The sequence below is a fragment of the Drosophila miranda genome, chromosome XL (assembly GCF_003369915.1).
Source record: "Drosophila miranda strain MSH22 chromosome XL, D.miranda_PacBio2.1, whole genome shotgun sequence".
Classification (NCBI taxonomy): domain Eukaryota; kingdom Metazoa; phylum Arthropoda; class Insecta; order Diptera; family Drosophilidae; genus Drosophila; species Drosophila miranda.
In genome coordinates this window covers 24,301,201-24,327,364 of record NC_046673.1, presented here as the reverse complement: position 1 = coordinate 24,327,364, position 26,164 = coordinate 24,301,201, and the positions used below count along the sequence as shown (strand labels likewise).

The 26,164-nt window shown below is 50.7% G+C and overlaps 1 protein-coding gene across 1 annotated transcript in view; it reads left to right on the top strand.

The window, feature by feature from the left end:
* The window catches only part of LOC108164923 (carbonic anhydrase-related protein 10), a 50,274-nt gene continuing 24,110 nt past the window's right edge, over positions 1 to 26,164 (top strand). Inside the window, exons 1-2 of the mRNA XM_017300910.2 lie at positions 1 to 324; positions 8,481 to 8,881. Coding sequence (XP_017156399.1) covers positions 8,824 to 8,881 — 58 coding nt within the window. The 5' untranslated portion in view covers positions 1 to 324; positions 8,481 to 8,823. The remainder of the gene's footprint in view (positions 325 to 8,480; positions 8,882 to 26,164) is intronic.

The window sequence follows — 26,164 nt, the reverse complement described above, 5'->3', positions numbered from 1 at the left end:
CACGTGCGGTAGTCCTTCTGGTCTCCTTCCTGGTCCTGGCAGTCTTTGGTCCTTTCGACCGGAGCTCGTAGAGCGCGTAGAACCGTCGCGTGTTGCTCAGAGTTTCAGCGCGAATTTGTTGCAAGTGCAGCGCTCGAGAACTCCAGTGCCCCCAGCCTCAAGTGTTGGCCATAAAGAATTATATGTTACATTGATTTAGCACATGATTATTTTTGTTGTTTTTGTTCCGTGTCGCCGCGCCTAATCCCCGCCAGAAATCCACGAAAAGAGAGCAAACGAGCGCCCCCCAAAACGAACAGGCCATCAAATTAATCAAATTAAAAGGTAAAGCCAATGAAATTCCACGGGAAACGGGAAACGGGATACCTAATGAGCGGGCGGGCGGGCAGGCGGGCGGAGGGTATTGGAATTTTTGTCAAACAAAAATTGCAACCGCAGACGGGAAACGCTCCACAAGCGAATCAAAGCGAAACGAAGCCCCAAATCAACGTAATTTGTGCTCATTATAATCAAACAAGCCAGAGCCGGAGCCAGAGCCAGAGCCAGAGCCAGAACACACATTTTACACATCGCACATCGAACATCGAACATCGGTGTTGGCTGGTAATTTTCATTAGCCAACTCCCCCAGTAGCTCCTCGCTCCCCCAAAGGCTTCACAAACTCCAGTGCTCCACTGCTCCAGTACTCCGGTGGGGGGGAATTCGAACCAAAGACAAAGCCAGCCGTTTGTTGACGACTAATCGTTTCTCGATTGCATTTTAAATGCCAACTTCGAGCGCCGGAAACGGAAGTGCATTCAAACAGCGCGCAGCAGGAGAAGGAACATGGGCAGGGGCAGGGGCTGAAAAGGGGGACGAGAGGAAGAGGGAAGCAAGGCTTTCGAACAATCCAACAGTCGAACAATCCAAATCCTTACAGCTCTGTGGAACTCCAAGTGATTTCCAATCAATATTTCATATTAACTTGAATTTTAAGTGAATGGAAATTGGCAGAAAATCGGAGTAAAACTTTGATGCCGAAACTCTAACATTGTTGTGTGCTGGGGACAGCTGGGCAGCCCTTGGGACTTCCCCCGAATATTTTACTCCCCAAGAATTGATTTTGGTTCTAAAGTGCTAGAATTTGGAAGCGATCGGTGGAAGCATCCACCAGAAGATTCCCGTTCAAACCTGTGCGAATAATTCGGTAACGAAGAAGCGAATTGTGTTGGTGGAGTGTTTCTATCTGAAATCTGAAATCGGAAAGTGCTGTGGGTAAACAGAGGTGCCGCCAGTCAGTAGTCGCTTAATGGGCCCTGAGCGACAGCACCATGGCGATAAGCCCATAATTATAAAATTATAGCTTCAATCAAATATACATGACGGGCACTCGATACCTACATATGATAGCATTGTAGGACGTTGTAGGTCCGACAGCCCGCCGCTAAGAGGCACTGGACACCATTCCATTGACGGCAATTATTGTTTAATTGATGCGGATTAGTCCGGGCGGGGCAATTGTAATCATCTCCCGAAGCGAACGCGAACGCGAACGCGAATATTTACTCGTATGGCAAATATATTTCATCAAATTTTCATCAATCAAATGGCCAATTTTTGGATAAACAACAGTCTCGCTTCCCCCTACTTGCCGCTTGCCACGCACTCGATACTCATATATAATATTTCGGATGCAACATGAAAAATGAAAGGAGAAAATGGCACAAATATTTACCAGCAATTTCCCTGAACGGCGGCGCCATCAACATCATCCAACAGCCGCCTGTCGACAATAAAATCATTCTGGCAATTTATTTGAGATTTTTTTGCAGTTGCTGTTGCTGTTGCTCGGAGTGCTTTTCTTTTTTTCGAGTGGGACGAAACGGCAACAAAACGAAATTAATAAAAAGAATTTTCATAAAAAAATCTCCACAGCACATGTGGAAGAGCTTCCTGCCTGTCAGGCGCTCTCAGGCAGAATGCGAGTCCTGGCACTGGCACTGGCACTGGCACTGGCACTGGCTCTTGGTTCCTTCTTTTGCCAATTGTCGCCGTACCCAATCAAGCTTCACTTCATTCATTTCCAATCCGTTCAATTGTGTACAGATTAGACAGTTTAAAGTGCCCCTCCAGGATGGTTGATCCGACACCTGCCGCCTAAAAGTATGCATCCGAAGGTGCGTGCTCGTCGACCAGGTGTTCAAGGAGCCAGCGACGACAGCTGCGCCTCAAACTGTGCTGTTAATTCTGGCCAAAATAATGATCTCCTGTGTGCTTTGAGTACCGGGTGAAAAGGGAGGACTGGCCTGGACTCTTTCAGTTCCATTTCATTTCGGCTTTGATGGCATTGAGTTCCATCAAATGCATTTAGGAAAGTGCTGGAAAAATGTGCCTTTCTAAAGGAATATCTTCAAGGATTAATATCAAATCAAGTTATTAAATTCGAGTCTAAGAATGTCCCCCATCTGGTTTTCCTGGGAATGCAATTCGGGATATATTATTCCTAGCTTGGAATTTCCCTTAATGTGGAAAATGAAATGTGAGAAATCTTTTAGCAAGACCAAACATAATCCTGATTTTCCTCAGAAATGTTTTGCGTCAAATCTTTTCTAGAAAGAGCACTTCGGAAGGAGTTCCCAAAAAGAGCTGAGCATAGTCTTTAATCGTGGCATAGGTCTCAAATGAACTCCTTTCCCTCAGCTTTTTCTTCGCAGCAGCCAAAGATTTCTAGAAATGGAACCTGCTTTTCCATTACAAATAAGGCTCGAATTGATTAGTATAGTAACTGAATGAAATGTTTAAGTGTGTGTTCTATATTGTAGTCTGTTGAGGAAGAGCGGAAGTTGTGCGGACTTGATAGCGATAGAGTAATGACGAGTCAGTGGGCTTAGATCGATTGAAGACGGGATCCCCGATCAGTCCCGAACTTCTTAAGAACTAGAATCCCCAACACCAGTGGGCAGTGAGTGCTGGGTGCGGACAGATCGGGAGAAAGCGAAATCAAAGGAAAGAAAATACATTACATATGTATATTTTTTATTGTTTACTGGACTTTACCCCTCTGGTGCCCCACCTGTCACTATAATCTATGGATTATTGGCTAATATATTGGAGCCAGCAGTTTAATCGAAAAAAGGGGGAAACTCAAACGGTTCTTCCACTCTCGCTCTCCCCCTGTGCCTCGTTTTGGGGTACAAACTGCAATGTGCCCCACCCCTGGACTAGACTCCCGTTCCTCGATTAACCATTTCGCCCTCTCCTTGTCTCCTTGTCTCCATGCCTCCCTTTTTCGCCATTTGCGTGTTCATGACGCAACATTTGTGGTTGTTTATGCTTTTGAGGTCGCATTTCGTGGTTAGCCAATTGTTATGCGCATTTTGTTTAATTGCACACACACACACGCACACGCACACGCACAGAGGCAGACACAGACACAGATACACTCTACACTCTACACACGCACACAGTGTCGTGTGCTGTGTGCTCTGTGTCGTATGGTGTGGTGACATCGCCATCGCCATCGCCCATCGCCCATCGTCCTGCTCCGTTTAGGTGTTAATATTTCAATTAGCAGCCGTTTATGTTTACGTAGCGAGAGGAATGGAACGGAATGGGATTCCCTTGTAATGCTCCACGCAACTGTTACGCCGAAAGTCGTAACGAAACGTAATACTCCTCCTGGACATGCCACCACACGCCCGTACACACACACACACACACAGCATGTGGCAGAGTGGCAGAGTGGCAGGCGTATGCGTATGTGTTTTGTTGCGGTGTGTGTCTAATGTCCCGACTAAGTTTTACAACTGATTGCGGCTGAGCGGCACTTAACGAGCCCAGATTGCAGCAGATTTTTATTATGATTGCGTTCGTCATCTGTGGGGCAGTCTGTGGCGGCGGGCCTTGTGGTAGGAAGGAAGGAAGCTCTGGGCTGGGAGCAACAAAGGAGGCAGATACTGGGGAGAGTATTCCGGATAGATAGGGAATCGCTAGCCGCTCCTAAGATCCACCTCTTCGTGCATCCCCTGTTCTCGGGGATCCTTCCACTCATCCACTCCGCTCTCGGGATAGCCGATTCCCCACCAGATGGATTTCAGTTCGCAAGAATGATTGCCCGAAGGGTGTGAAGAGAACAGAACGGGTAATAAATCCATTGAAATGCCCACTGGGGGGGGGGGGGGCCCCCTGATCCCTCCGGGATGCCTATATATCTACCTTGCGGATCTATATAGATTTAAAAACATTTGCTTATCACTTTTTTGATGAGTAGGCCCTCCTGGGTGACGGGGTGGGCGGGGGATAAACTTTTCAATAATGAATATGCAACAGTAAATGGCCGACGCATCTGCGGGGGTGCGGGGGCGGGGGATTGGTCTCTCTCTTTCTCTCTCTCTGTTTTTTGAACATTTTAATATGCATGGCAGGGCCCGACACATTGCAAAAATGAAAAGAACAAAGGGACAGGGGAGGGGGGAGGGGGGGACGGGGGACGAGGGACGAGGAGACAGAGGGAAAGCTGGTGGAAAAGCGAAAAGAAAAACCGCCAGCGGCAAACGAAATAAATTTGTCAGCCATTGCAATATTCTTTTGGGCCGCAAATGAAACTCTGGAATGGCTCTGGCTCTGGCTCTGGCTCTGGCTCTGGACGTGGGATCTGGGATCTGTAGACTGGACCTGGACCTGGTTCTGGTTCTGGTTCTGGATCTGGTCAATAAATAAATACGCAAAAGTAATGCATATATACATACATACAAAATACATCATGCATAACGCCACGACGAGTGTGTGTGTGTGTGTGTGTGTGTGTGTGTGTGTGGCTGAAGGCTGGGCGGTCGGTGGTTCGCTGGAAATTGTGCATGAAAAATATGAAAAGACATTTTCGGTTAACGTTGCCCCGCAACCAGGGCTCTCCCCTGCTCTTCCTTTGCTCTCTCGACTGACAATAAATGTCATTTAGCTCTGGAGAGTGGGGAGTGGAGAGGGGGGATGTGGCACGAGGAATGGAGGAAGCTGCACAGCTGCACAGCTGCACAGCTGCCTGGCAATGCCAATAAAATTTATTTAAAGCAAATTAAGAATCCAATGGCCTGCGAATGATTTGTGTGGTGGAAGATCATCCGCGGTGCGCCGCGGCAGTCGGCCAGGATCGTCGCCAGGAAGTTTACGAGTGCCCCAGATATCCATCAAGCTTTAATGATGATTTTGTAATCCCCACTCAGGCGATTCACCTAAGAACTGTAAGCTCCTCGGCCATCTGCCATCCGGCACCTAGTATTTCCATTTGATCTCTCCTGACGATAGGTGAAATTCATTTAAAACTCCCCTGGACTCCATTGCCCATGTCCACTGGCTGTCTCCGGGCTGTCTCTGGCAATTAACTTTTAAACATTGAGCAAAAACATGGACAACAATGGTGTGGAGACTATTCAATTCGAGTGCAGCCTTATCTCGTGCTTCAGCCATTTGTCACACAGTTTACACATTCGCCACACACTTTCGTTTCCTTTCTTCTATTTCGTTTCGTTTCGTTTCGTTTTATTTCATTTTATTTTATTTGAAATTTTAATAAGTCTATGCCTGGGTTTTATGTGCCTCCTGGCTCTGTCCTGGACCTGTCCCGGCCCTGTCCCGGCTCTGTGGCTGCCTTCACAGCATTCAAATGCATTTAAAATTGAAAAGATTAGGCCCCAGTTTTTGTAGCATTTATTCATAAATAATTGAGCAGGTTTTCAGGAGACTTAAAGCCGCATTTCGATCAGAGCTGAATAGTTTCAAATGGGGCTTAAAGCGGCAGCCTGGAGCCTGGAGCCTGGAGCCTAGAGGAGAGTTGCCAAGATTAACATCTTTATGGCCATATCAAGTGCCCAGAAATGCCATCGATGGCTTCATTAGATTCGATCTGGCATTAACTGGATTCCCGCCCCCCCCCCCCCTCCGCTCCCGCAGAATGGGGGGCATATGGGGCATGGGAAATTTTCAATTACGCTCATGACATGACATAAAACGTAAATTAAGGCAAAATGTCTAAAGCGTTGAAGGGCGACAGGGGGTGTTTATATCTGTGTGTGGGGTGTGTGTGGGGGGGGGGGGGGTGTGTGGGGTGTGTGTGGCTATGGCTACTGCTGGGGCTGACTGGCGAGTGTAACGCTTGATTTGCTCTGACATAAGTGGCGGCGACTCCCAACTCCCGACTCCTGCCGCCTTCGGCCTGCCCCCTTCTGCTGCTGCTGGTCGCTGCTTATTGTTACGCCTACAACGAAGCCATTCCGAGGCATTCCATTGCTGGCATTCAACATTCGCCAGCATTTGCCATTTGGCTCCTGCTGCGGCTGCTGCTGCTGCGGCTAGAGGTTTTCATACCCCGTACTCGTCGAGAGCGAGGGTATACGGGATCCCGATTGATCCAAGCTAAAACCCAAGAGGGAATCTCCCGGAGTGACGAATGCAGCAGCAGGATCGCAGGGTATAAACCCAGTCGAATCACAGAGCACTCCCACTTATTCCGGCTCATTCCCCATGCCCCACGCCCCACGCCCCATGCCCCATGCCCCATGCCCCATGCCCCGTGAGTCGTGAGTGTGTTGGACAACACAGCGACGAGTGCATGTTAAGTGCCTTATTATCCTGTTTATGTAACCGTGCAGTTTTGTCCGGACACAGGACATGGGACACAGGACATGGGACATGGGACTTCAGAGCCAGAGGCCAGGGCCCTATCCCCCCATCCCCCCGTCCACCCTGTACACATGTAGTGTTTCTCCAGTTTCATGTTTTATTCAGGCCTAGTTTACAAATTGTCGCAACGTGGGACGTGGCGGCCGGCCGCATGAAATGAATATTTTGAATACAAATAACTTAAAGTCGACAAATATCCAAAAATTTCGGACAAAAGGAAATTTCTCCCCCGAGAAAACATGAGAAAACAGTCACCGCCCAAACTGCCAAACGACGACGACGATGACGATGACGACGATGAAGACTTGTTGCCTGGCCTGGCAGGGAATGGCAGGGCCTGGCCCTTTGTCCTGGCTGGTTATTGTTGTCGCAGGAGCCATTGATTGCTTTCTGTTTTCCAGACGGTTTTCAAGTTCATAGCCCAAAAGGCGGGTCTAAAAATATACCTAGCAGTGAAGCCCCAGAGGAATCAACATTTCATTGGAGTTCTTTCATTGATCTTTCAGACGAGATCGCAGATGAGTGCCACTGAGTGCCCCAAGGAGAACTTAAAGTGGAACTTTGAACACTTTGAATCGGAGTCGTGTTCTTTGCGCCGTAAAGATTGACTTGATTAAGTTTCTAGAGCTCCTGCGATGCATGCCACGCCACCCCACCCCACCCCATCCATTCGATTCGATTCGGTTGCGTTCTTTTCCACCTTCTGAGTGTATTTATCATGATTTAGATTGCTAAACACACACACACTTGCACAAAGCCATATACAGCCGGGGAGCCTTGGACAAGGACTCAGAGCCGGACTCCCTGCATTCCCTGCAGGAGCCGCCACTCCAGGCACTGGCCCGGCCGTGCCTCCTGGCACTTTAGAGCAGGCTAATTACAAAAAGTGAAAACACAATTCATTTTGCTTGTGGTTTATGCGTTTTCTTTGCTGCCCCAGCCCCAGCTCCACTGCCCCTGCCCCACTGCCCCTGCCCCACTCTGCTGCTGCTGCTGCTGCTGCTGCTGCTGCTGCTGCAGCACTCCCCCACCTTGCAGCGTTATAAAAATGTTTATGGCTGACGTTTGTTGCCATAAAAATGCGAAGTTGCCCGAGGGGTGGCGGGTGGGCGGTGGGGGGATCTACCGTTGCGAATGCGATTACTTGACGACCAAAAAGGTCACTCAGCCGTGGCCATCGCCTGCCATTGTTGTGCCTCGTGTCCTTGTCCGGGGCTACCACTCCTCCTCCTCCTCCTCCTCCTCCCAGTTCCTCCCACCCTGAGTGTCTCTGTGTGTGTGTGTGTGTGTGTGTGTGTGTGTCTGTGTTTGTTCCCGCCGTATTTATGGCATTGTGTTTGTTAATAACATTTGCAGCGTCGAGTGCATTCCATCTCTGACGTAATGCCCCCGACGGGGCCCAAAGGGGCTCCGGTGCTCTGGCTCCTGTATTGCTTGCTAATACAAATGCGAACGGAAATACCCTGTAGCCGGCGCGGAGCGTGTGGAAGGGGGTATGCGAACGTGTGCCCCACTCGCATGATAGATCGATATGCAGATCCGAATCCACCCCAGAGGACTCCGATCCCCATGGTAAGGACCACCCAGAGGGAACTCCAATGGAACATTCCGTTCCTCCCAGGGGCTCCTTTCTCCGGGTGTATGGAGCTGGTGCCGTTCTGTCCTTTACAGGGTGCCAGTCAGGTCCACCTGCCAGTCGACCACTTGACTTGCTTTGTTGTTCTAATTAATTTAAGTCTCCCACTCCGACTCCCTCTCCCTTATCCACCTCTCACTCGTGTTCTCTCTCTCCATCTCTATCTCTCTCTGTTTGGCTTTCTTTGCAGTACTTGGCAGTGCAATTACGCAGAATGGCGTTTGCCTTTTAAGTTTCAACGCTCGCATTGTTCCCCGGCAGCGGCCGAAGGCATCCCAGGCATCCCCGGCATCCCCGTCATCCCCGGCATCGCAGGCATCGCAGGCACAGTGGAAAAACTGACGTTAAACAGGCGAACAGTCACCGGCTGTGGCAGCAGCAGCAGCCAGTTCCAGTTCGAGTTCGAGTTCCAGTTGCAGTTGCAGTTGCAGTGGCAGCAGTGCCACTGACAGTGGCAGTAAGTTACTGTGCAACTTTTGCCGGAGTCCCGTCGGCGCTGTCGTTGTTGTCGCATAACTCAAAGCTGATGAAATATGGAGCTGCTTCAGGTACTCTGCTGCACGCTCCTCCTGCTCCTGGCCCGAATGCAAGGTGAGTCCGAAGCTGCCGCCTGCAAGCGGCAGCAAGTTGCTGCCAGAGCCAAGTGGCACGCGGCACGCGGCACGAAAGTCGTGGCCGCGTCACGAGAGCGAGGAGGCTCATGAATAGTCACGACTAAAACATGGCTGGTGGGCTACCATCGGTTACACCGATATATCACCGATATTGCTATATCGATAAGTTATCGCTCTTAATCGACTCCTATTAATACTATCGATAGGTGGTTCTAATAAACTAATCGCCTGGTTTTGTATCGAATTCGATATTTATGGTAAGCAAGCGATGAAAATGTCACAGATATCTGCCCTCACTAAGACCCAGAGACCCAGAAAGGTAATCGACTTGCCATCGATCTTTATCGATCTTTATAGATTTAATGAGAGATGAAAATCGTTATATTTTGCCATCACTAACAATGAGTAATGCCGGCATGCTGTCATCGCTGGCTTTGATCTAGTCAAAAATTGAATAATTCCCCCCACATGCACCCCCTAACACCACCCCCTTTGGCAGCCCTTTGGCAGCCCCTTGGCACCCCCTTGGGGAACAGCTAAGCCTGCACCCCGTGCACAGCCCCACCTGCACTTTGGGGTCAGTGTCAGCCGTGTCAACGATATGCGATACGCGATATGCAAATTTCCTGCACATCAGCCCGACACGAGAGCTTGCATAACTTTGCAACACCAATGCCGCCAGCAACAACAGCAACAGCAAAAGCAACAGCAAGTAAAGCAAACAACAAGCGGAACAACATCAGCTGCAATAACCCAGAGTCGCGACGGTGCAACATCGTGGCACGTCCCCCGTCCCCCCGTCTCCCGTCCCCCGTCCGATAAGTTGCCCCCTGGGCTGCTTTCTGGGTTAGCAGTTTGCTGGCTGCGGGCTTCGGGCTGCTTGCTGCTGGGGTTGTCTTATCAATGCCACAGATCTGTCACCATAAATTTAACATTAATTACGGAATGGCAACCCTGGCGACCCTGGGCAACCCCTGGGCAACCCTGGACGGCGCTCAGCTCAGCTCCGCTCCTCTGGCAGATAATGAGCAACAGAATAAATAAATAAATTGCAGCTGGGAGGGAAGGAGCAGCAGCAGCAGCAGCGCCAGAGAAGCCTCAAATTACCAGAAACGGATGCAAGTGACCAAAAAGTTTGCACATTAATCGGGGGCTACTTAGGTCCAACTTTGCCCCGGAATAGGAGGAGGACGGAAGGACAGAGGCAGAAGCAGAGGCCAGGAAAGTGCATTGGTAATGAGCCTGAGCCCCTAGCCCTGAGCCCCGAGATCTGTGCCGACGCCAATGCAAATGCCAATCGATAGATGCAAATAGACAAAAGTTTTTGAATTGCCAGAGATTCCAATTCAAATCTGATCAAATTTTAATGAAATACAATAGAAGAAACAAAGCTGAAAATGCCAGCATCAAATGCCACATTTATGTGCATTTTGTAGGAATTTTGGAAAGTTTTAAAGACCCCCAAAATGGGGTCATTACAGAAAAAACAATAACGTAAGTCGAACAATGTTTAGGTGATAATTAATTTAAGAACAGAGCCCAGAAGATGTATAATCCATGAGGTATTTCACACGGTGTTTTGTATCCGAGACTCCATCTCCGCTCAAAAGGTAATAAATGCACGAGAGCCACTTGCCCCCATCTGTAGGCGCTAAAGAGGGGGTTCCCCCGCCGCAAGCACACACTCATGAATGTTGCAACTTCTAAACATTTACTCCCGGCGCCATTTGGCAGAGGCATTTGCCCCAGCGCCGCAAACTATGCAACGTCTGCGCGGCTTTAAAGACAGCCCCAGACAGAGCACACACACACACACACACACTACATACATATATGTGGAGTACATATATACATACATATGTATTTGGGCAAATATATAGCAGAGCCAGCGGCCGCAGGAAGAATTTTTAGGAGAGAACTTCAGGAAGAGGTCGAAAAAACGGCACGAGAAATGGTTGAAAAACGAAAATATCATGAAGATGAAGAAGAGGAAGAGGAAGAGGAAAAAAAATGCAAAAGGGGGGGTGGGACACACACACACACACACACACACCTACAGAGAGAAAAAGAAATGTTCATGCAATAAATTCACGTTGAAATTTTGCAATAGTTGCGTCTAGGAGTTGCCGCAGTAAACGGTGGGGCAGAGGCGCCAGAGCGGGGGGCATCAAGAAATAAAACAGGCAACAGGACGCCGGGGGTCGATGAGGGGCGATGAAGGGCCCCCGACCCACCAATCCACCAATCCACCCATTGAGTTGAGTGGCTTCTGCCGGTTCCTGCTGCTGCTTAATTTTGCAGCGCCTCCTTCGCTTAAGTAAACTTTCCACCAAAAGACGGGACAGACGAGGGCAGTGGGGCCCGGAGGTGGAGGTGGAGGTGGCCTCCCAGCAGGAGAGGCTGCAAGTGCAACTGCACCAGGAGCTGGAGCTGGAGCTGGAGCTGGAGCTGGGGCTGGAGGCGCTATTGCCTGGCCTGGCCTGGCCTGGCCAGCGATAAGCAGGCCGCCTCGCTCTGCACAATTTTTGTTTGCCCCATTCGATTAAACTAAACATAAATTTCATGGACGATAAATCAGCCGTGAGCGCTGGGACAGTTCCAGGTGCAACTTGCTGTGCAACTTGCCCCTCGCGGCACGTGTGGGAAATCAAAAGAGTAGGTACCACGGGCAGAAAGCCAGAGATCCAGCGAGCCAGAGAGGCCGAGCCCCAGTCGGTGGAAGCTCCATTCAAGGCTTAATAAATGAATTTCCACTCACCGAAAATGCATTAAGTAATCCTCTTCATGGGAAACATTTACATCCCTCCCCCCATCGATGGCTCGCTCCCGCTCTGTCCCTTCCGTGAGAGGGAAAAAATTCGCCCCATCAAATGGCAAACGCGAAATTGAAAGAACAATTTCAGAAAATATGATTTTCGGCATGGACCCCTGCCCCTGAATGCAGCTGCTGCCGCCGCTGCCTCTGTCGGTTCGTGTCGGAAATAAACAAAAAATTCCAAAGTAAAAATGGAAAATGGAAAAAAGAACCAGGGGGCACCGCCCTGCTGAATGCTCTTACAGTGCGTTTCGCTCGTGCAGGACTCGGGCTTTGAATGGAGAAATCTTCCAGCTGAAGCGCAGTGCGGGGGAATAGAAACCCCCTATTTAAGGATTATGGCAGGTCCTTGTACCTGTGAATCTGTATAAACACTCTAAACATATTCGATTTGCCTCCTCGTAGAGTGTTTCGATATCGTTGCAGAACCCGGCGGCTGCAGCTCTTTGTTCCTGTTGGTTTTTGTTGTTCTTTTGCCGCCGGAAAACTATACATAAATATACCCAAAAATAGTTGCTTCTTTTAGTGTTGCTTACCTGTGCTGCCCCTGCCCCTGCCCCAGCCCCTGACCCAGCCCCCGGGCACACCTTCGCTGGCCCACTCGTCGGCTACGTAATGTGGCACGTAGCTAACAAACATGGCTGCTTCTCGTGAGGGGGGGGTGGATGGTGGAGTGTGGGGTGTGGGGGGTGGGGGGTGTGTGTGTGGCAGGACACTTGCTCTGTTTTTGCTTTTGTGTGCAGCTTCCGGATGGATCTTCAGCCATTTTGGGAGGGGGGGAGGAGGGGAGGAGGGCTGCAATGACCGTAAGAACAACATTGGACCCCTGTCTGTGGCTGTATCTGTATGTGTGTGTGTGTGTGTGTGTGTGCCTGTGTGTGTGTGTGTTAATGCCAAATTAAGTTGCTGCACGTCGGAGCATGCATGAATACTCCGCCCCCGACGGTGCCCGCGCCCGCGCCCCGCGCCCCGCAGTGTCGTTGTAGAAGCCAAGCCTCTCCGCAGGCCTGTAATCCCGAAAACATTAAACTGCCCGCGTTAGGACATTGATTTTCGCTTTTGCCACACAGAGATATCCTTTGGACATAGACACTCAGGGATATCCACAGATAGAGTCTCATCATCATCTGCCTGATGCGGGGGCCGATGCGGGGGACGATGCGGGGGACGATGCGGGGGCCGATGCGGGGGCCGATGCCTAATGCTGCTGGCTGCTGGCTGCTGGCTGCTCGTTTATGCGTTTTGGTGCAAATGAAAATTCAATTTGAAATGGAAATTATACTTTTTCTTCAGTTATTTTCTCATTGTTGTTTTTCTGTTTTTCTGATTTTCCGTTTGTTTGTTTTTGTCGTTTTTGGTCTCTTAAGCAGAGAGTTTGCTGTTTCTGTTTTTTGTTTTCTATTTTCTGCTCTCTGTTTTATGTTTCTGTGAGCTGCATTTTTGAAAATCGTTTCGCATTCAAAACAGTAGATGGAAATATGATTGCCTGCCCCCCCCCCTCCCTCTGTGTGCTCCAGAGCCGTCTTCTCGGATTCCATTTCTCTAAGAAGATGATGCGATTCGATTTCATATTCCCTCCACTTTTCAGCAAATTAAGCGAAAGTTAAGCTGAGAAAAAGGCCACGTATGCCACACAAAATACGGCTCCAATTCATTGAGTTAATCGGAGACAGAGAAAGGGAGAGAGACAGAGAGAGACGGAGAGACTCAATGTAAGAGAGATAGAGTGTGTGTGCTCTCTCATGCATGGCCAATAATCCTCGGGAATGGAGACATAAAACAATGGACGAAAGGACTGGGGCACGAAGGAGGGGAAGGCGGAGCATAACATAATTTCCAGCACTTAACCATGGCCAACTGTTGTCCCATTTCCATTTCCTGCCACCGTGCCCCATGCCCCATGCCGCACTCAGAGGGTCATGCATTTTTCCGCTTCGCTTGTTTTCAAACTGATTTCAATCTGTTTCTGCTGTCTTCCTTCGATCTTCCTTCCTTCCTTCCTTCACTTCAGCTTCAGCTTCAGCTTCAGCTTCACTTCATGCCACAGCCCTTGAAGCCACACTCTGTCCGTCGTCCGTCCGTCCGTCCGTCACCGACTGCCACCGCACCACCGCAGCACCGTTTTGGCCGTTTCATTGTTTCATTGTTGCCAAAAGTCGTCAAGGTTTTTTTTTTGTTGCGGCTTTTGTCGTTATTGTCGCTTGGCCTGCCCGGTCATCGTCCGGCACATCCCCCTCGCCCATCAGCGGCATCTCCTGCCCATCTCGTGGCGTCTGGCGCTCCGTTTTCCGTTCTTCGCTTTCAATTTGTGGCCCTTTTGGGGCACTCCACCCCCGAAGATGCCACGCCCCGCTCGCTAATGATTGCTGGGCATAGCTGGGCATAGCGAATGTTGCACTCACCTTGCACCTGCCGCAGAGGGTGCTCCGAGGCACGCTTCGAATGATCTCCCTTCGGGGCTATCTTCGCTTTGTGGACGAGTGTGAGTGCATTCGCACCGATACGAATGCGAATACAATGGGAATGTCTCGATCTTGCCTTCTGTCTTGTTTGGCTGTAATTGGGATTGTAATTGTTCGTGCCCTTCCCCTTCCCCCTTCCTCCCTATGCCGTACCTTTTCCTGCTCCCCCCCGCCCCCCTCATTACTACCATTTCTTTCAGTTTCTTTCTTTCTTTCCCTTTTTTTTTGGGTTGGAACAATGAAAATTAGCAGGAGAAATAATCAAGTGCAGTTTTAATTTGCACAATGCCCCGCCATCTTCAAATGACTTGCCTCTCCCTCGCTCCCCCTCTGCCTAACCCCATCCCCATCTACTGCCCCTCCCGCTGGTGGCTGCTTCATCATCTTCTCGTCCTCGTCGAGCATTTGGCCCGAAACAAAGGAAACGCAGAGACAAAGGCCCGCCGCCAGGACGCCCGCCGCTTCTTTCTTTCCTTCTTTCTTTCTATTCTTTCTTTCAGCTTTCTTTTCATTCCACTGAATCCTTTTTTTTCCTTCTTTCTCTGCCCCTCCCCCACTGGTCGGTTTTTTGTCTCTGTTTGGGTCCAGTGCGGTCACAAATAATTGGCCCGATGCCGCTTTGACGTTTAAATTTTATTGAATGGCAGCTGCAATTGGCATTTGGCACTGTGGCAGTGGCACTCTCTCTCTCCCCCACACCCACACCCACACCAACACCCTCTCTCCCTCTCTCTGTCTCTAAGCTGGCTTAATTGTTCCCAATGGCTGGAACAATGGGCTATAATGCTGCTTGCTGCTTGCTGCTGCGGGGGACGCTCTGCATAATTCTTATGCGCCCCATCGATTCAAGAAAAAAACTTTGCTAATAAATGATCCCGGCCAGACATAATAATTTTCCCTCCACACACACACACACACACACACACACACACAGACACGCAAGAGAGTGGCTAACACACACATGTGCATTATTTACGGTTCATTTGGCAGCGAGAATGAATGGGGGAGCCCCTCTGAGATGGGCTCTGGGGCTAATTTGCCTTTAAAAGGGCGACAGCATTTTACGCTTAATTTGGCATTGATACAAAACGACACCTGTTGTGTGTGTGTGTGCGTGTGTGTGTGTGTGTGTGTGTGTGTGTGTGTGTGTGCGTGGATGGACCCCTAAAAGTGGCCTACACATTTTTCAACTCATGGGCTCCAGCACCCAAGCACCACTTCAGGATCCCAACGACAACAATCATAACAATAATCATAACAAAATGCGAGTGCCACACAGAACGGAGGCACAAGGCTCAAGTGTGACTGCCTTCCGCCCCCCTCCCCTCCCCTCACCCTCTCAGTGGCGGCACAGTGGCAACGGTGGACGATCCTTTAAAGGACCTGCCAGAGGTGCCTTCCCTTCCGTGCCTTCCGTGCCACTGTGCCACTGTGCCACTGTGGGGTGCGCCTGGAATGCCAGACATTGATACGGCGTCAGTGCGTGCTGCTAAAATTTTATGATGTGGGCAGGACCCTCCTCAAGTTGGCCATTTTGCACGGGGAAAGCCCCCCCGGGAGGGAAATGGGCCGCCCAGGTGACGGCAAATTGATGCTGTTATTGTCATCAGGCGTCGGCGTCGGCATCGTAGTCCTTGTCCTTGTCCTTTTCCTCATCCTGCGCGTCGTCAGGGTGCCAAAATGCCAAACGCTGTCAACTGTCATTTTCCTGAGGGGGGCCTGGGCCTGAGCGGGGGGCCCATCTCTCTCTTCCACCCTCTTAGTCGCTGTCTCGGCATCTTTGCTGCCTGCCTGCCTGCCTGCCCCAGTGGCAGGGGCAGTGGCAGTGTCATGTCAGGCGGCCATAATCATTGACATTCATACATAATGGACTCATTGATATTCGCTGGCAACAACAAAAGGTCAAGTGGCTTTGACTTCCCCTCCCCCCCCACCGCCACCGCCACCCTCCCACCTTCCATCACGTATCCCTCTGGGGGGGACACCACAGACCCCACGGCCCGGGCGCCGGACCGTTTTATTGTTGTCCCCGCGTCGCTCCTCGTTGGGGTCATAACAGTAATTGCCAACAAAACGAGTGATTAACCTGACAATACACTCACACACGGCTGTTCGAGCATGTGTGTGTGTGTGTGTGTGTGTGTGTGTGCTCTTTGACCTTGCCCATGGGCAAAGCCCCCCCCCCCCACTCAGCTCTCTTTTGAGTGCACTCACACACAATTTTAATGAAGAGAGTGAATGCTATCGACTCTGCCACTGGAGGATTCCAGCGGATGGGATCTGGCCATCAAATGCTGCTCCGATTGGTGGCTATTAGATATAGATATGCTCCTCGGCAGATCCTTCTGCTGATTGCCTTTCCGACCCATTCCCAGCAGCAGCGCCTTTTGGGGCAATTACGATTTGGCATAGCCCATAATTTATGCAACATTATGCTGCATTATTAACTGATTCAATTATTGAGTGGGGCAAGCGTTTTGCTGCAGTCCGCCCGGCTATCGGCCATTAAGTATTCAGCCAGGGATGGAGGACGGAGGTCGGAGGTCGGAGGATGGAGGACGGAGCATGGGGCCTCGCCTCGCATTGCAATGCCTGGCCATAAATTATTCCATCTGTGTGTGTGTGTGTGCGTCTGAGTGTGTGTGTGTGTTTGTGTGTTGTGGAAACAAAAACCGATTTTCGCCTTAATTGCTGGCTGTTGGGCTTGGTTTTCCACCCTCCACCCCCCTCACCACCCCCCTCCCCCTTTCGGACTTTCCTCACCTGTCAGGCGGAGCAGGGGGCGCCTCGCCTGTGCAGCCACCTCTCAGGGTCAGATGTCCGTGGGTCGAACAAGCAAATCACTCAAAGGGGATCAGCAAACACTCGCCTTGATTTTGAGCCCTGGACAATTGGCAGTCGGCGATGGCGATGGCCGAGAGAAGAAGAAAACTCTGCAAAAACTGGCTTCCAAGAAATATTTGAACTCGCTGGAGACTCCTTAAAGACTCTTCCTTGTGAAGCCAGCCAGGGGCAAAGGGGCAAAGGGGCAAAGGGGTATCCCCTTGCAGGTACCCATTAATCCATGGAATAATCTGCAGAAGAGCTAAAGTCAAGGCATTTCCTGGGCGTTCTCTTCTGGCTCTGTCAAAGGATGCTTATCCAAAGGATGTTTCTTGGCCCATTCTTTGGCTTCCTTTTGATTTGCTCGAAATTAATTTGCCCCTGGGGCAGGCACAAACGAAGAAGCCCAAATGCAAATGAAATTCGTTTATTTAATTTGTCTGCCTAATGCCCACCCCCCTGCATTCTGTTGCTACTCTTTGCTTCCTGGCCACTTGCCACACACACACACACACAGACACAGATTGGAGTTGCTGCAGGTGCAGGTGCAGGTGCAGGTGCAGTGGCAGGTGCTGTGGCAGTGGCTGTGGCATGCGTGACGAGACCCACAGCAGTCAAAGCCAAAGAAGAAGCCTCCTTCACTGCCACCAGTACTCCTCCTGTTGCACGTGCAACTTTGTGGCTTTTCAACGCCTTGGACCCCCCTCTCCGAGTCGCCCCGAGTCGCCCCGAGTCTCCGAGTCTCAGTGTGTGTGTCTTTTGAGGCAGTTAGAAGCTAAATTAAAATTACAACTTTTTGACTGCACGTTGACGATGCCGTTGCAATGTTGCCCCTTCCTCCGCCACCACCCCTTGTTGTTGCCGCTTTGCGTGTGCCCCAGAAAAAACACACAGAAAAACTGAAAGAGAGAGAGCAGAGGCTTCTTTTGCCTAATAAAATTGGCCCAAAGTACGTTTTGTAAAAATGCCAAAAATTTGCTCAAGAAAATTCCCAACTTCCGGCACGAACGAGTCCGAGATGTGGTTGTTGTTCTGCCCTTTCGCAGGGTATTATGATTTCCAAGAAGGACGAGGACCCTGGAACATGTATATGGCTGGCAAGGAACCCAGGCAGGATCTGCAATCCTTAAGGGTATTCAAGTCCTCGCACCACAAAACGATGGCCGATTTTCCTTCGAAAGTTTCGCCCAAGTTTTCTCCTGTTTGTTCGCAGGATTCGCATGCAAAGCATGTGTAAAAATGAAGCATCGACTGGTCCTGTCGGGACGTGCCGACGTCATCGTCATTGGCCACTTGGGACGACGCAGGAGTCTCGTCTCGTCTCGTTTCGTTTCGACTCGTTTCGTTTCGTCTCGTCCTCTGGCCCAGATATGCTTCGCTGGTCAAATGCGATTTGATTTTCAAGTGTCCCTCCTTCGAGAAATTCAGATTAAAAGTGATGCTGTCATCTAGCCACAAACGAGCAGTCGGAGTCGCCCAAATGTGGCACCCAATCGCATCCGACAGTCGCCCTTGCTTAAAGCCACCTTTAAGGCCCGCCCCGCCACCAATTGGCCTTAAATTTCGTTGATTTTTTGAGAATTTGCACAGCCTCTTCTTGTGGCCTCTTCAGGCCACACAATCCTTTTGTCCCAACTGGGAGAATGAATAGGCCGGGCCGGGCCGGGCCGCCAACACACACCCGAATACATAAGGGGTAGGGGGCGAGGGCGAGGGCGAGGGCTGGACCCAACGAAATGGCAAAAAATTGGCATAATTTCCTTTGGCTCGGTAACAAATCAAGAGCATTCAAGGTGCTTCAGGCACATTAGCGCCACCTGTGTGCGCCTAGATGAACTAGCCGCCCCGTGATGTGTGCGCTTGGGGGTGTGGGGGCGGTGTGGGGGCGGTGTGGGGGCGGTGTGGGGGGTGTGTCGGGGTTGTGTCGGGGTTGTGTAATGTGATTTTCAGTAGTCAGGTCTGAAAAATCAGCAGACATCGATTTCTTTGAGCGCCGTCCTCGTCGTCGGAACTGAAATGAAACTGAAACGAAAATAAATGCCAATGGCTCATTTATCATGGCTCACACACACAACCACACACACTCTGACACACTGGCGCACACATGGAAAGGCTTCAGCTTTGGGCCAGGGACAACGCGGAGCGAGGAACAACAAGTGTAGCATACTTTCCAGCGCCTCGGCCCGCCGCAGGAGCCGCAAAGAAAAATGTGCCACGCGGCTAATGAAGAATGTGTGTTCGATGCACAAAACTTTTGCAGCACAGCACCCGACCGCCACCACACGTCACCCCTTAGAGCCCAGCCCCCAGCCCCCAGCCCCCAGCCGCCGTAATGATGATTCCCAAAGAATGGAAAATGTTTGGCCAACATTTTGGGTGGTGTCCCGGCGAGAAATATTCAAGGTCCCGCCCCTCCCCACAGACTATATGTATAATGAGTGTTGCTGCCATTCGTTTGCCTTTGGCCCCAGAACGCGGGTGGCGGTGGCGGTGGCGGCTGCCTCATGAGTGTCGTGTCGCCAAGTGAAAGGGAAAATCCAATCTGGCTTGCATCTGGCAGCTGAGTGTAGCAAGTGCGCTGAAAATGCGCTGAAAAGTGAAAGGAAACGATGAAACGATGTAGAAAGAGTCATGGATTGGCGATATTGATTGTCCAGTTAGCCAGATATCCTTGAATGGGAATGGGATTGGGAGTGGGAATCCGATCTTGGCGGAATTCGCTTTGCATACGAGCATTCGCTGGGGCTGGGGCTGGCTCTGTCCCCAATCTCAGGGGCCTTCCCCGTTAGCCCGTTACGGTCACTCACTTTCAAGGCGAATCTAATGAATACAAATGAATACACCCAACTTGAACCCTTCTCCGCCATCCTCTGGCATCTGGCATTTGGCATCTGGCATCCTCTGCTCGCTCTCCTTCGGCCCCACTCAGCGGTCGAGACTCACTTGAGATTCACTCGAGCTCGCTCGCCTGGCTGGCTGGCTCCTCCGAGTCCTTCGAGGCTGGGGCCCAGAGCAATGAAAAAATGCCAACCAATAGAGTTGGGGATACCCTGGAGACGGATGTACCTATGATTTGGAATCAGGCGAAGAGAAATGAGCACTGGGGGATACCCTGCAAAGTCCGGGAATGCCATTTCAGGATAAACCCCCGTCTGGAGGGGGCGGGAAAATGCCAGGCTGCCACACGCTGGATGCCCATTCTAAATGGCCGCAACGAAAAGTGAACAGAAGTTGGGCCCAGGGCGAGGACCCAGCCCGAGCACGAGCAGGAGAGAGAGTCGCCGAAAAGAAAGAGCAGGCCAGGCCAGATTACAGATGGCCAAGTGAAAGTAGCAATTGGTGGCAACACAATGGACGTGGGCACGGGGCGGAGGGGCACGGGGCAGCGTGTACTCGAAGTTTGTGCACCCACTTCCACTTAGACTAATTAACGGCGCCGTCACTTGGATACTCTGGGATGTCCTCCGTCCTCCTTCGAGTCCTTCGACCAGCCGAAGTGCAGCAACAATTCCGACTCTCTCTCTCTCTTTCTCTTGCTGCTTTCTCCTGCTGCTCCCGACTCTGCGGTCATCCGGTCACTCAGCGCTCTGAAGACAGTCGTGCAACATCATTAAAACTCTTCAGAGGAGCTGGCTGGGATGAGGATGGTAGGGAGAGTGAGTCCCTGGAAGTGACACCAAAAATGGGCTCGCTTAACTTTTCACTGTTTGCTCTTTTGCTGGGCAGCATTTGGCAGCAACAATTTGAGTGCTTGCCACCCTGCTGCCTCCTGTGGCAAGCAAAGGAAGGCGCCGAGGCACACCTGAAGCATGGGATTGGATGTGCTGCTGGCACATGTATGGATGCAGTGCGAAATGTCTTCCTTCCTGGGCAGCGGGCCCAAGGTACACTGAATGAAAGGTATGGCCAGTCCGGGCGAGGGAGTGTGTGGTGTCAGAACTTACCCTCTGATTGAATAAACCTTGTGAAGGGTATATGCATGTGTGCATGTATATATGTATGTAGTAGCAGTAGAATGGAGTAGGAGGCAACTTGACAATAATGAGTGCAGCAGCAGCAGCAGCAACAACTTGCCAAAGTTTAAGTGCAAAAAGCAGGGGAAGGTGGCATTGGCGGGGGGAGTGGCAGGAGCTGTGCTCTCGGAAGCAAACAAGCACTGTCACTCAGTTGTTAGCTCTCCTCACTGCCCGCGGGCGGCTCTCTTACACCAGCAGGTGCGCCCCACCCACCGCTACACTCTCTCATACCCTCTCTCTCTCTCTCGCTCTGTCCCCACCTGCAAAGGCAACAAATCAGTGTCAGTGGAAAATTTACGCTTAAACCTGACATTCTTAATTCGCTTTCTCTCTGTGTCTCTCTCTTTCTCGGTTCTCTGATTCTCTTTTTCGCATAAAAACTTTTGCTAATATTTAAGTGCAAGGTTCGTTCTTTCTCTCTCTCTCCCTGTCTGTCCGTTTCCTTTGTTTGAAATTAGTTTTCTCTTTGGATTTGTGTTTGTACCAAATATAAGGAAAGTTGGACATAGAGAAAGAGGAAGAGCAAGGATATCTTTGGAAGGAGAGGAACAGTGTACAGGAATGATCTTCCCAAAGCACGGAGAGGAAAGTTTCCAGAACTGCCAGAGACTCAGGCCCGAACCTTTTCTACGCACACGTGCTCTAAGCTCATGCTCTAAGCTCATGCTCTCTCTTGCTCTTACTCTCCCATGCTCTCTGATCCGAAAGCTGCTTACGAAAAACGCAAAGCCAAAGTGACTGACTGACGGCTCCCTCTACACACTCTGCTCTATCTATCCCGCTCCATCTCTCATATACCCAGTCGTTACAGTTGCAGCTGCATTGCAAGCTCAGCTTTCAGCTCTCTTTGGCTCTGGCTCTGGCTCTGGCTCTCGCTCTCCCTCTCGCTCTTCCTTCTCCATCGTTTGCATTGTCAACTGTCCCGCTCCCTTGCTCTGACTTTATGACGTGCCTTGTGGTAGTATGACTAGTGAGAAAAGCACAGCAACAGCAAAAACACCAGCAACAAGAGGACAAACACGACAACGCTATGAGAGTTTTGCCCGTCTTTGTTCCCGTTTTGTTTTTTAGTTCTATGTTCATTTTTGACACACGCGTGGGAGAGGCAGCGGCAGAGCAGAGCTTTGTTCACGGATTTCATCACGGCCGCAAAATAAACGACCAAAATAGTGGAAGGCGCAAAAAGACGGATTTTTGAGGTTGGCTGTGGGTCGGTGTGTTTTTTGTTTCTTCCTTTTCCTCTAACCGTCCTGTCTTTTGCACCCGTTCATTCCTGCCTTAAATGCCAGAGACTTCACAGATCGATGTGAGGCATCTACGGCAGCTAAAAGATACATACATATATGTAGGCGATATTCCGACTAATGATATGTTCAAATAATGTGGAACAAATGATACGCAATATAATTTCATTGGCACACGACTCTTTCGGCGTGGAATTCAAAGTGTGGCCTCAGGCAACTCTTTAAGGATGTCCTTAAATGAAAATCTTGGCTCAACGTTATGGCGCATGCAAATTGATGCCACAATCAGTGGCACATCATATGGGTCACTCCTCCGCCGGCACTTCCGGGACGTTTCATGTGGAATACTCATATTGTACGTATGGATGGATGGATGGATGGATGGATGGAGGCAACCTATCGGATTGATGTTTGATTATGGCCGCACCCTGAAGCCCCAATGGCCCCCACACCCCGCCACCATCCGCCCCGTTTCCCGTCTTCCCGTCTGGCCATCTTCCCGCCCTTCCCTTCCAGTCTTCCATTGTGCAAATGCACTTAAAGCGCAAATGGAAATCGACAAAGCAAAAACAGAGAGGCGGCGAGGAGGAGGGCGGCGGGGAGCGGGACCGGGAGCGGGGCAGAGGCATAAAATTTTAGTACTCTGTACGTAATTGAAATGGCATTTACCATTAGCCAAGCGGAGGGCAAAGGGCGTGCCAAGGCAGGCGAGGACAAAGGCGTGGCCGGGCGGACACGGACACGGACACGGACGCGGTCGCTGTCGCGGTCGCGACGGTGGCAGACGCGTTGTGGCGGACACACGAAAGCAAAAACCGAGTCGACAAAACTTAATAAAAATCAAAGAACGAGGTGTGGCCCAGAGCTACACACAGTGATGGTAGCGGCCGATAGGTAGAGTGGGAAGGTGGGGAAATGGAAATGGAAATGGCAATGGCAATGGTTACTTCAGACCAGACCTGACCGAGAAGAACCTCTACGAACCGAACCGAACCGAACCGAACCGAACGGAACGGAATGGAACAGAACTAAAAAATGAAATCGTAGCAATAGAAATTAAAAGCCAAAGCTGGCCACAAAAAAAAAAAAACCAGAGGCGTGTACCCCCAGATGGGGCTCCGTTGGGGGCAGTGGGGGGCGGGGGGCAGAGACGAGCGAGCGACATTGATTGAAAGCTTTCACTTGCTTGCGCTTTTAAAAGCGGAGCCCACGCCACGGAGCCCGGGGAACACTCCTTGAGCTATTTGCATATTACTCGCGCACCAGCCTCGCGGAGGAGTCCTCGGCGCTCGGCCCCCCCCCCCCCCCCCCCCCAAAGACTGGTCCAATGAATTAGCAGCGGCTAAGGATGGGCGGACAGGGGCAGAAACAATGATTTAAACAAAAGGAATCAGCCATGTCGGTGTGTGGCAGCCTGGAAGCAAACATCGATCTGTCTGTTGGCTACGAATCGGGGAGTGATTCCACCACCGCTCTACTACCAAATCTCCCATAAGTGAATGGACTCACGAATCTGACTGTACTGCTGGTGCCACCTGCACAGTTTCTTGAGAACCAAACCAATCCAATCCTTTCCCCGCGATCATCCCAAACACACCTTCCCACTGGTCTTTATCCCGCGTTATCCTGTGATATCCCATCAGATCCTTGGGTACCGGCTTCGCAGGAGTTTCCACATGCAAGGGCGCTTTTGGGAAATTTGCATATGGTTGGCGATGGGCGATGGGCGTGGTCGTCGTCGTCGTCGTCGTCGTGGTCGTGGACGGGGTATATTATGATAGTGATAGATATAATCAAGTTGGGCAAACATCAACAAAATATTATGTTACCCGCAGGCAGGAGCTGATGTTCTGGTGTCTCCCTGATATCCTGATATCCCCACCAACGACACATGGCGTGTGTGTAGCCCCCCTCCGTCCCGTCCCCCCACCATCTGCCAGGAATGAAGGGAAACAACAACAAAAACAATCAGCTAAAATGGCAAAAAGGCAAAAAGCCGCGACAGCGTGACTAAAATGCGCACGTCAATCCTTTTTTCGCCTCCGCCCCCCTCGAAACCCCCCTTCTAATACCCACTAAATGACGCTGTCCCCCTTGCTGTAGTACCCGGCAATCGTAGAGAACAGAACTGTACCTTGAACTATGGCTGGGAACGATGTTTGGTCTCCAAAATACCAGAAAATTACTGAAAACTTAAATACTGAATTATTTCGTAAGAGTATCGTCGCGCGTCATGCGGCAGCGCCTCTCGTTTGCTCTCAGTGGGAAGAGGGCATCTGATAGTCGGTTCGTCGTATGAATGTGGGGGCCATGGGTTTTTTGTTTTGGGCGCGCCAGGAGTCGGCCATGTTTACGGGGCGTTTTTAAATGGACAGGAGACGCCGACGACAGCAAACAAATAGCAGGGGGGCGGTGGGGCGGTGGGGCAGGAGGGGAGGACAATTGCAAGCAGAGAGAGAGAGAAGAAAACGAGGAGGAAGAGAAAGAGATAGTGGTAAAGGCCGAAAAGGAGAGAATGGGAAGGGGATGGCGAGGGGGAATGAGGCGGGGAAAAGGCAGACGAAATTGAGCGCAACTAAAGTGTCACCGTTAATTTCCTGAGCGAACCGAACACGAAATAAAACTCTCCGACATCGAAATTGAAATTGAAAAGCATGAAACAAAGACCAGATGAGAAAGAATAATAAGGAGGAGCAGAGAGGAGAAGAGAGAAAGACCCAAAGGGCGGCGGACAATTAGCACGCATTGGCCATAACCGTAAACGACAAAACAACAATTAGCAGCAACTATTTTCGCTTATTGGCCCTAAACAAGGGACGGACGCCTGGAGGCCAAGGGAGCCCCAGAGGGAGAGGAGAGCCCCAGAGGGAGAGAGGACGGCCCCAGACGGCCCTGCAGACAGAGAGTTGTCAAATGATAAGGAAATTTCATTTGTAATTAATACTAAGGGCAGCGACGGCAAAGGACGTCGGGAGGTGCGGTGGGGCACCGAAAGAGAGAAGGAAAGAAAGAGGCAGCCACAAAAGCGACAACCACAAACCGAAGCCAAGCCAAGCCAAAGGGAGAGCGAAAGAGGGGGACAACACGGATGCGCTGCCATGACATTTTCCGACCAGAAGGGTCCTCTCGCGGGGGCAGCCATAGAAATTTGTTCAACATTTTGTTGCCTTTTATGATTTCGATTAGCAGTGCGAGTGGAGGAGCAGTGGAGGAGTAAGAGGAGGCGGAGCGCCAGAGGGAGAAAAGGAAAGGGGAGGCGAAGATCGTTCGAAATCAGTTGCTATCTCCCGGAGCCGAAGGCCTCTTCTCGGCTCTGTTCGGGTCCACTCCAATGTATGCGTGTGAGCCGATCCTCACACTGGAATCCTAGGGCAACGGAGTGGGGCCCGGGCTGGTATTTGAGTGGGAATTCGATTGCCTGCGCAAATCAAGAAACAGGTGATGTCCTGATGGGGGGGATGAACTGAACGATGGAGCCATGGCATTGCCGAGCACTGGTTCCCAGCCGAGTCCTTGAACCAAAAACCAAAAAGTTTTTCCCTCGGGAGGTCATTAATTTTCGCTTAAATTGGAAAAAAAAAAACCACATGCACAAGTTGCAGAAAAAAAGGGAGAATATAAGGCAACAAACTGATGCGTGAGACGGGGGCAGAGGGAGGGGCAGGGCTAACAGGATGAGGGCAATAGTTTAGCTTGGATTCGGATTCGGATTCGGGTCCGGAATCAGTGTCTGGGATCAGGGCTGCTGCTGCGGCTTCCGCTCAAGCGTTTTGTCCCACTTCCAGATTCAGCTTCAAAGTCAGCTTCAGCTTCAGATTCTGTTTCAGTTCGAGGGCTATTCGGTTTCGGTTTCGGGGCTGCAGAAAAACATTAAAATGGAATTAAGCTTCAAGTGTGCCC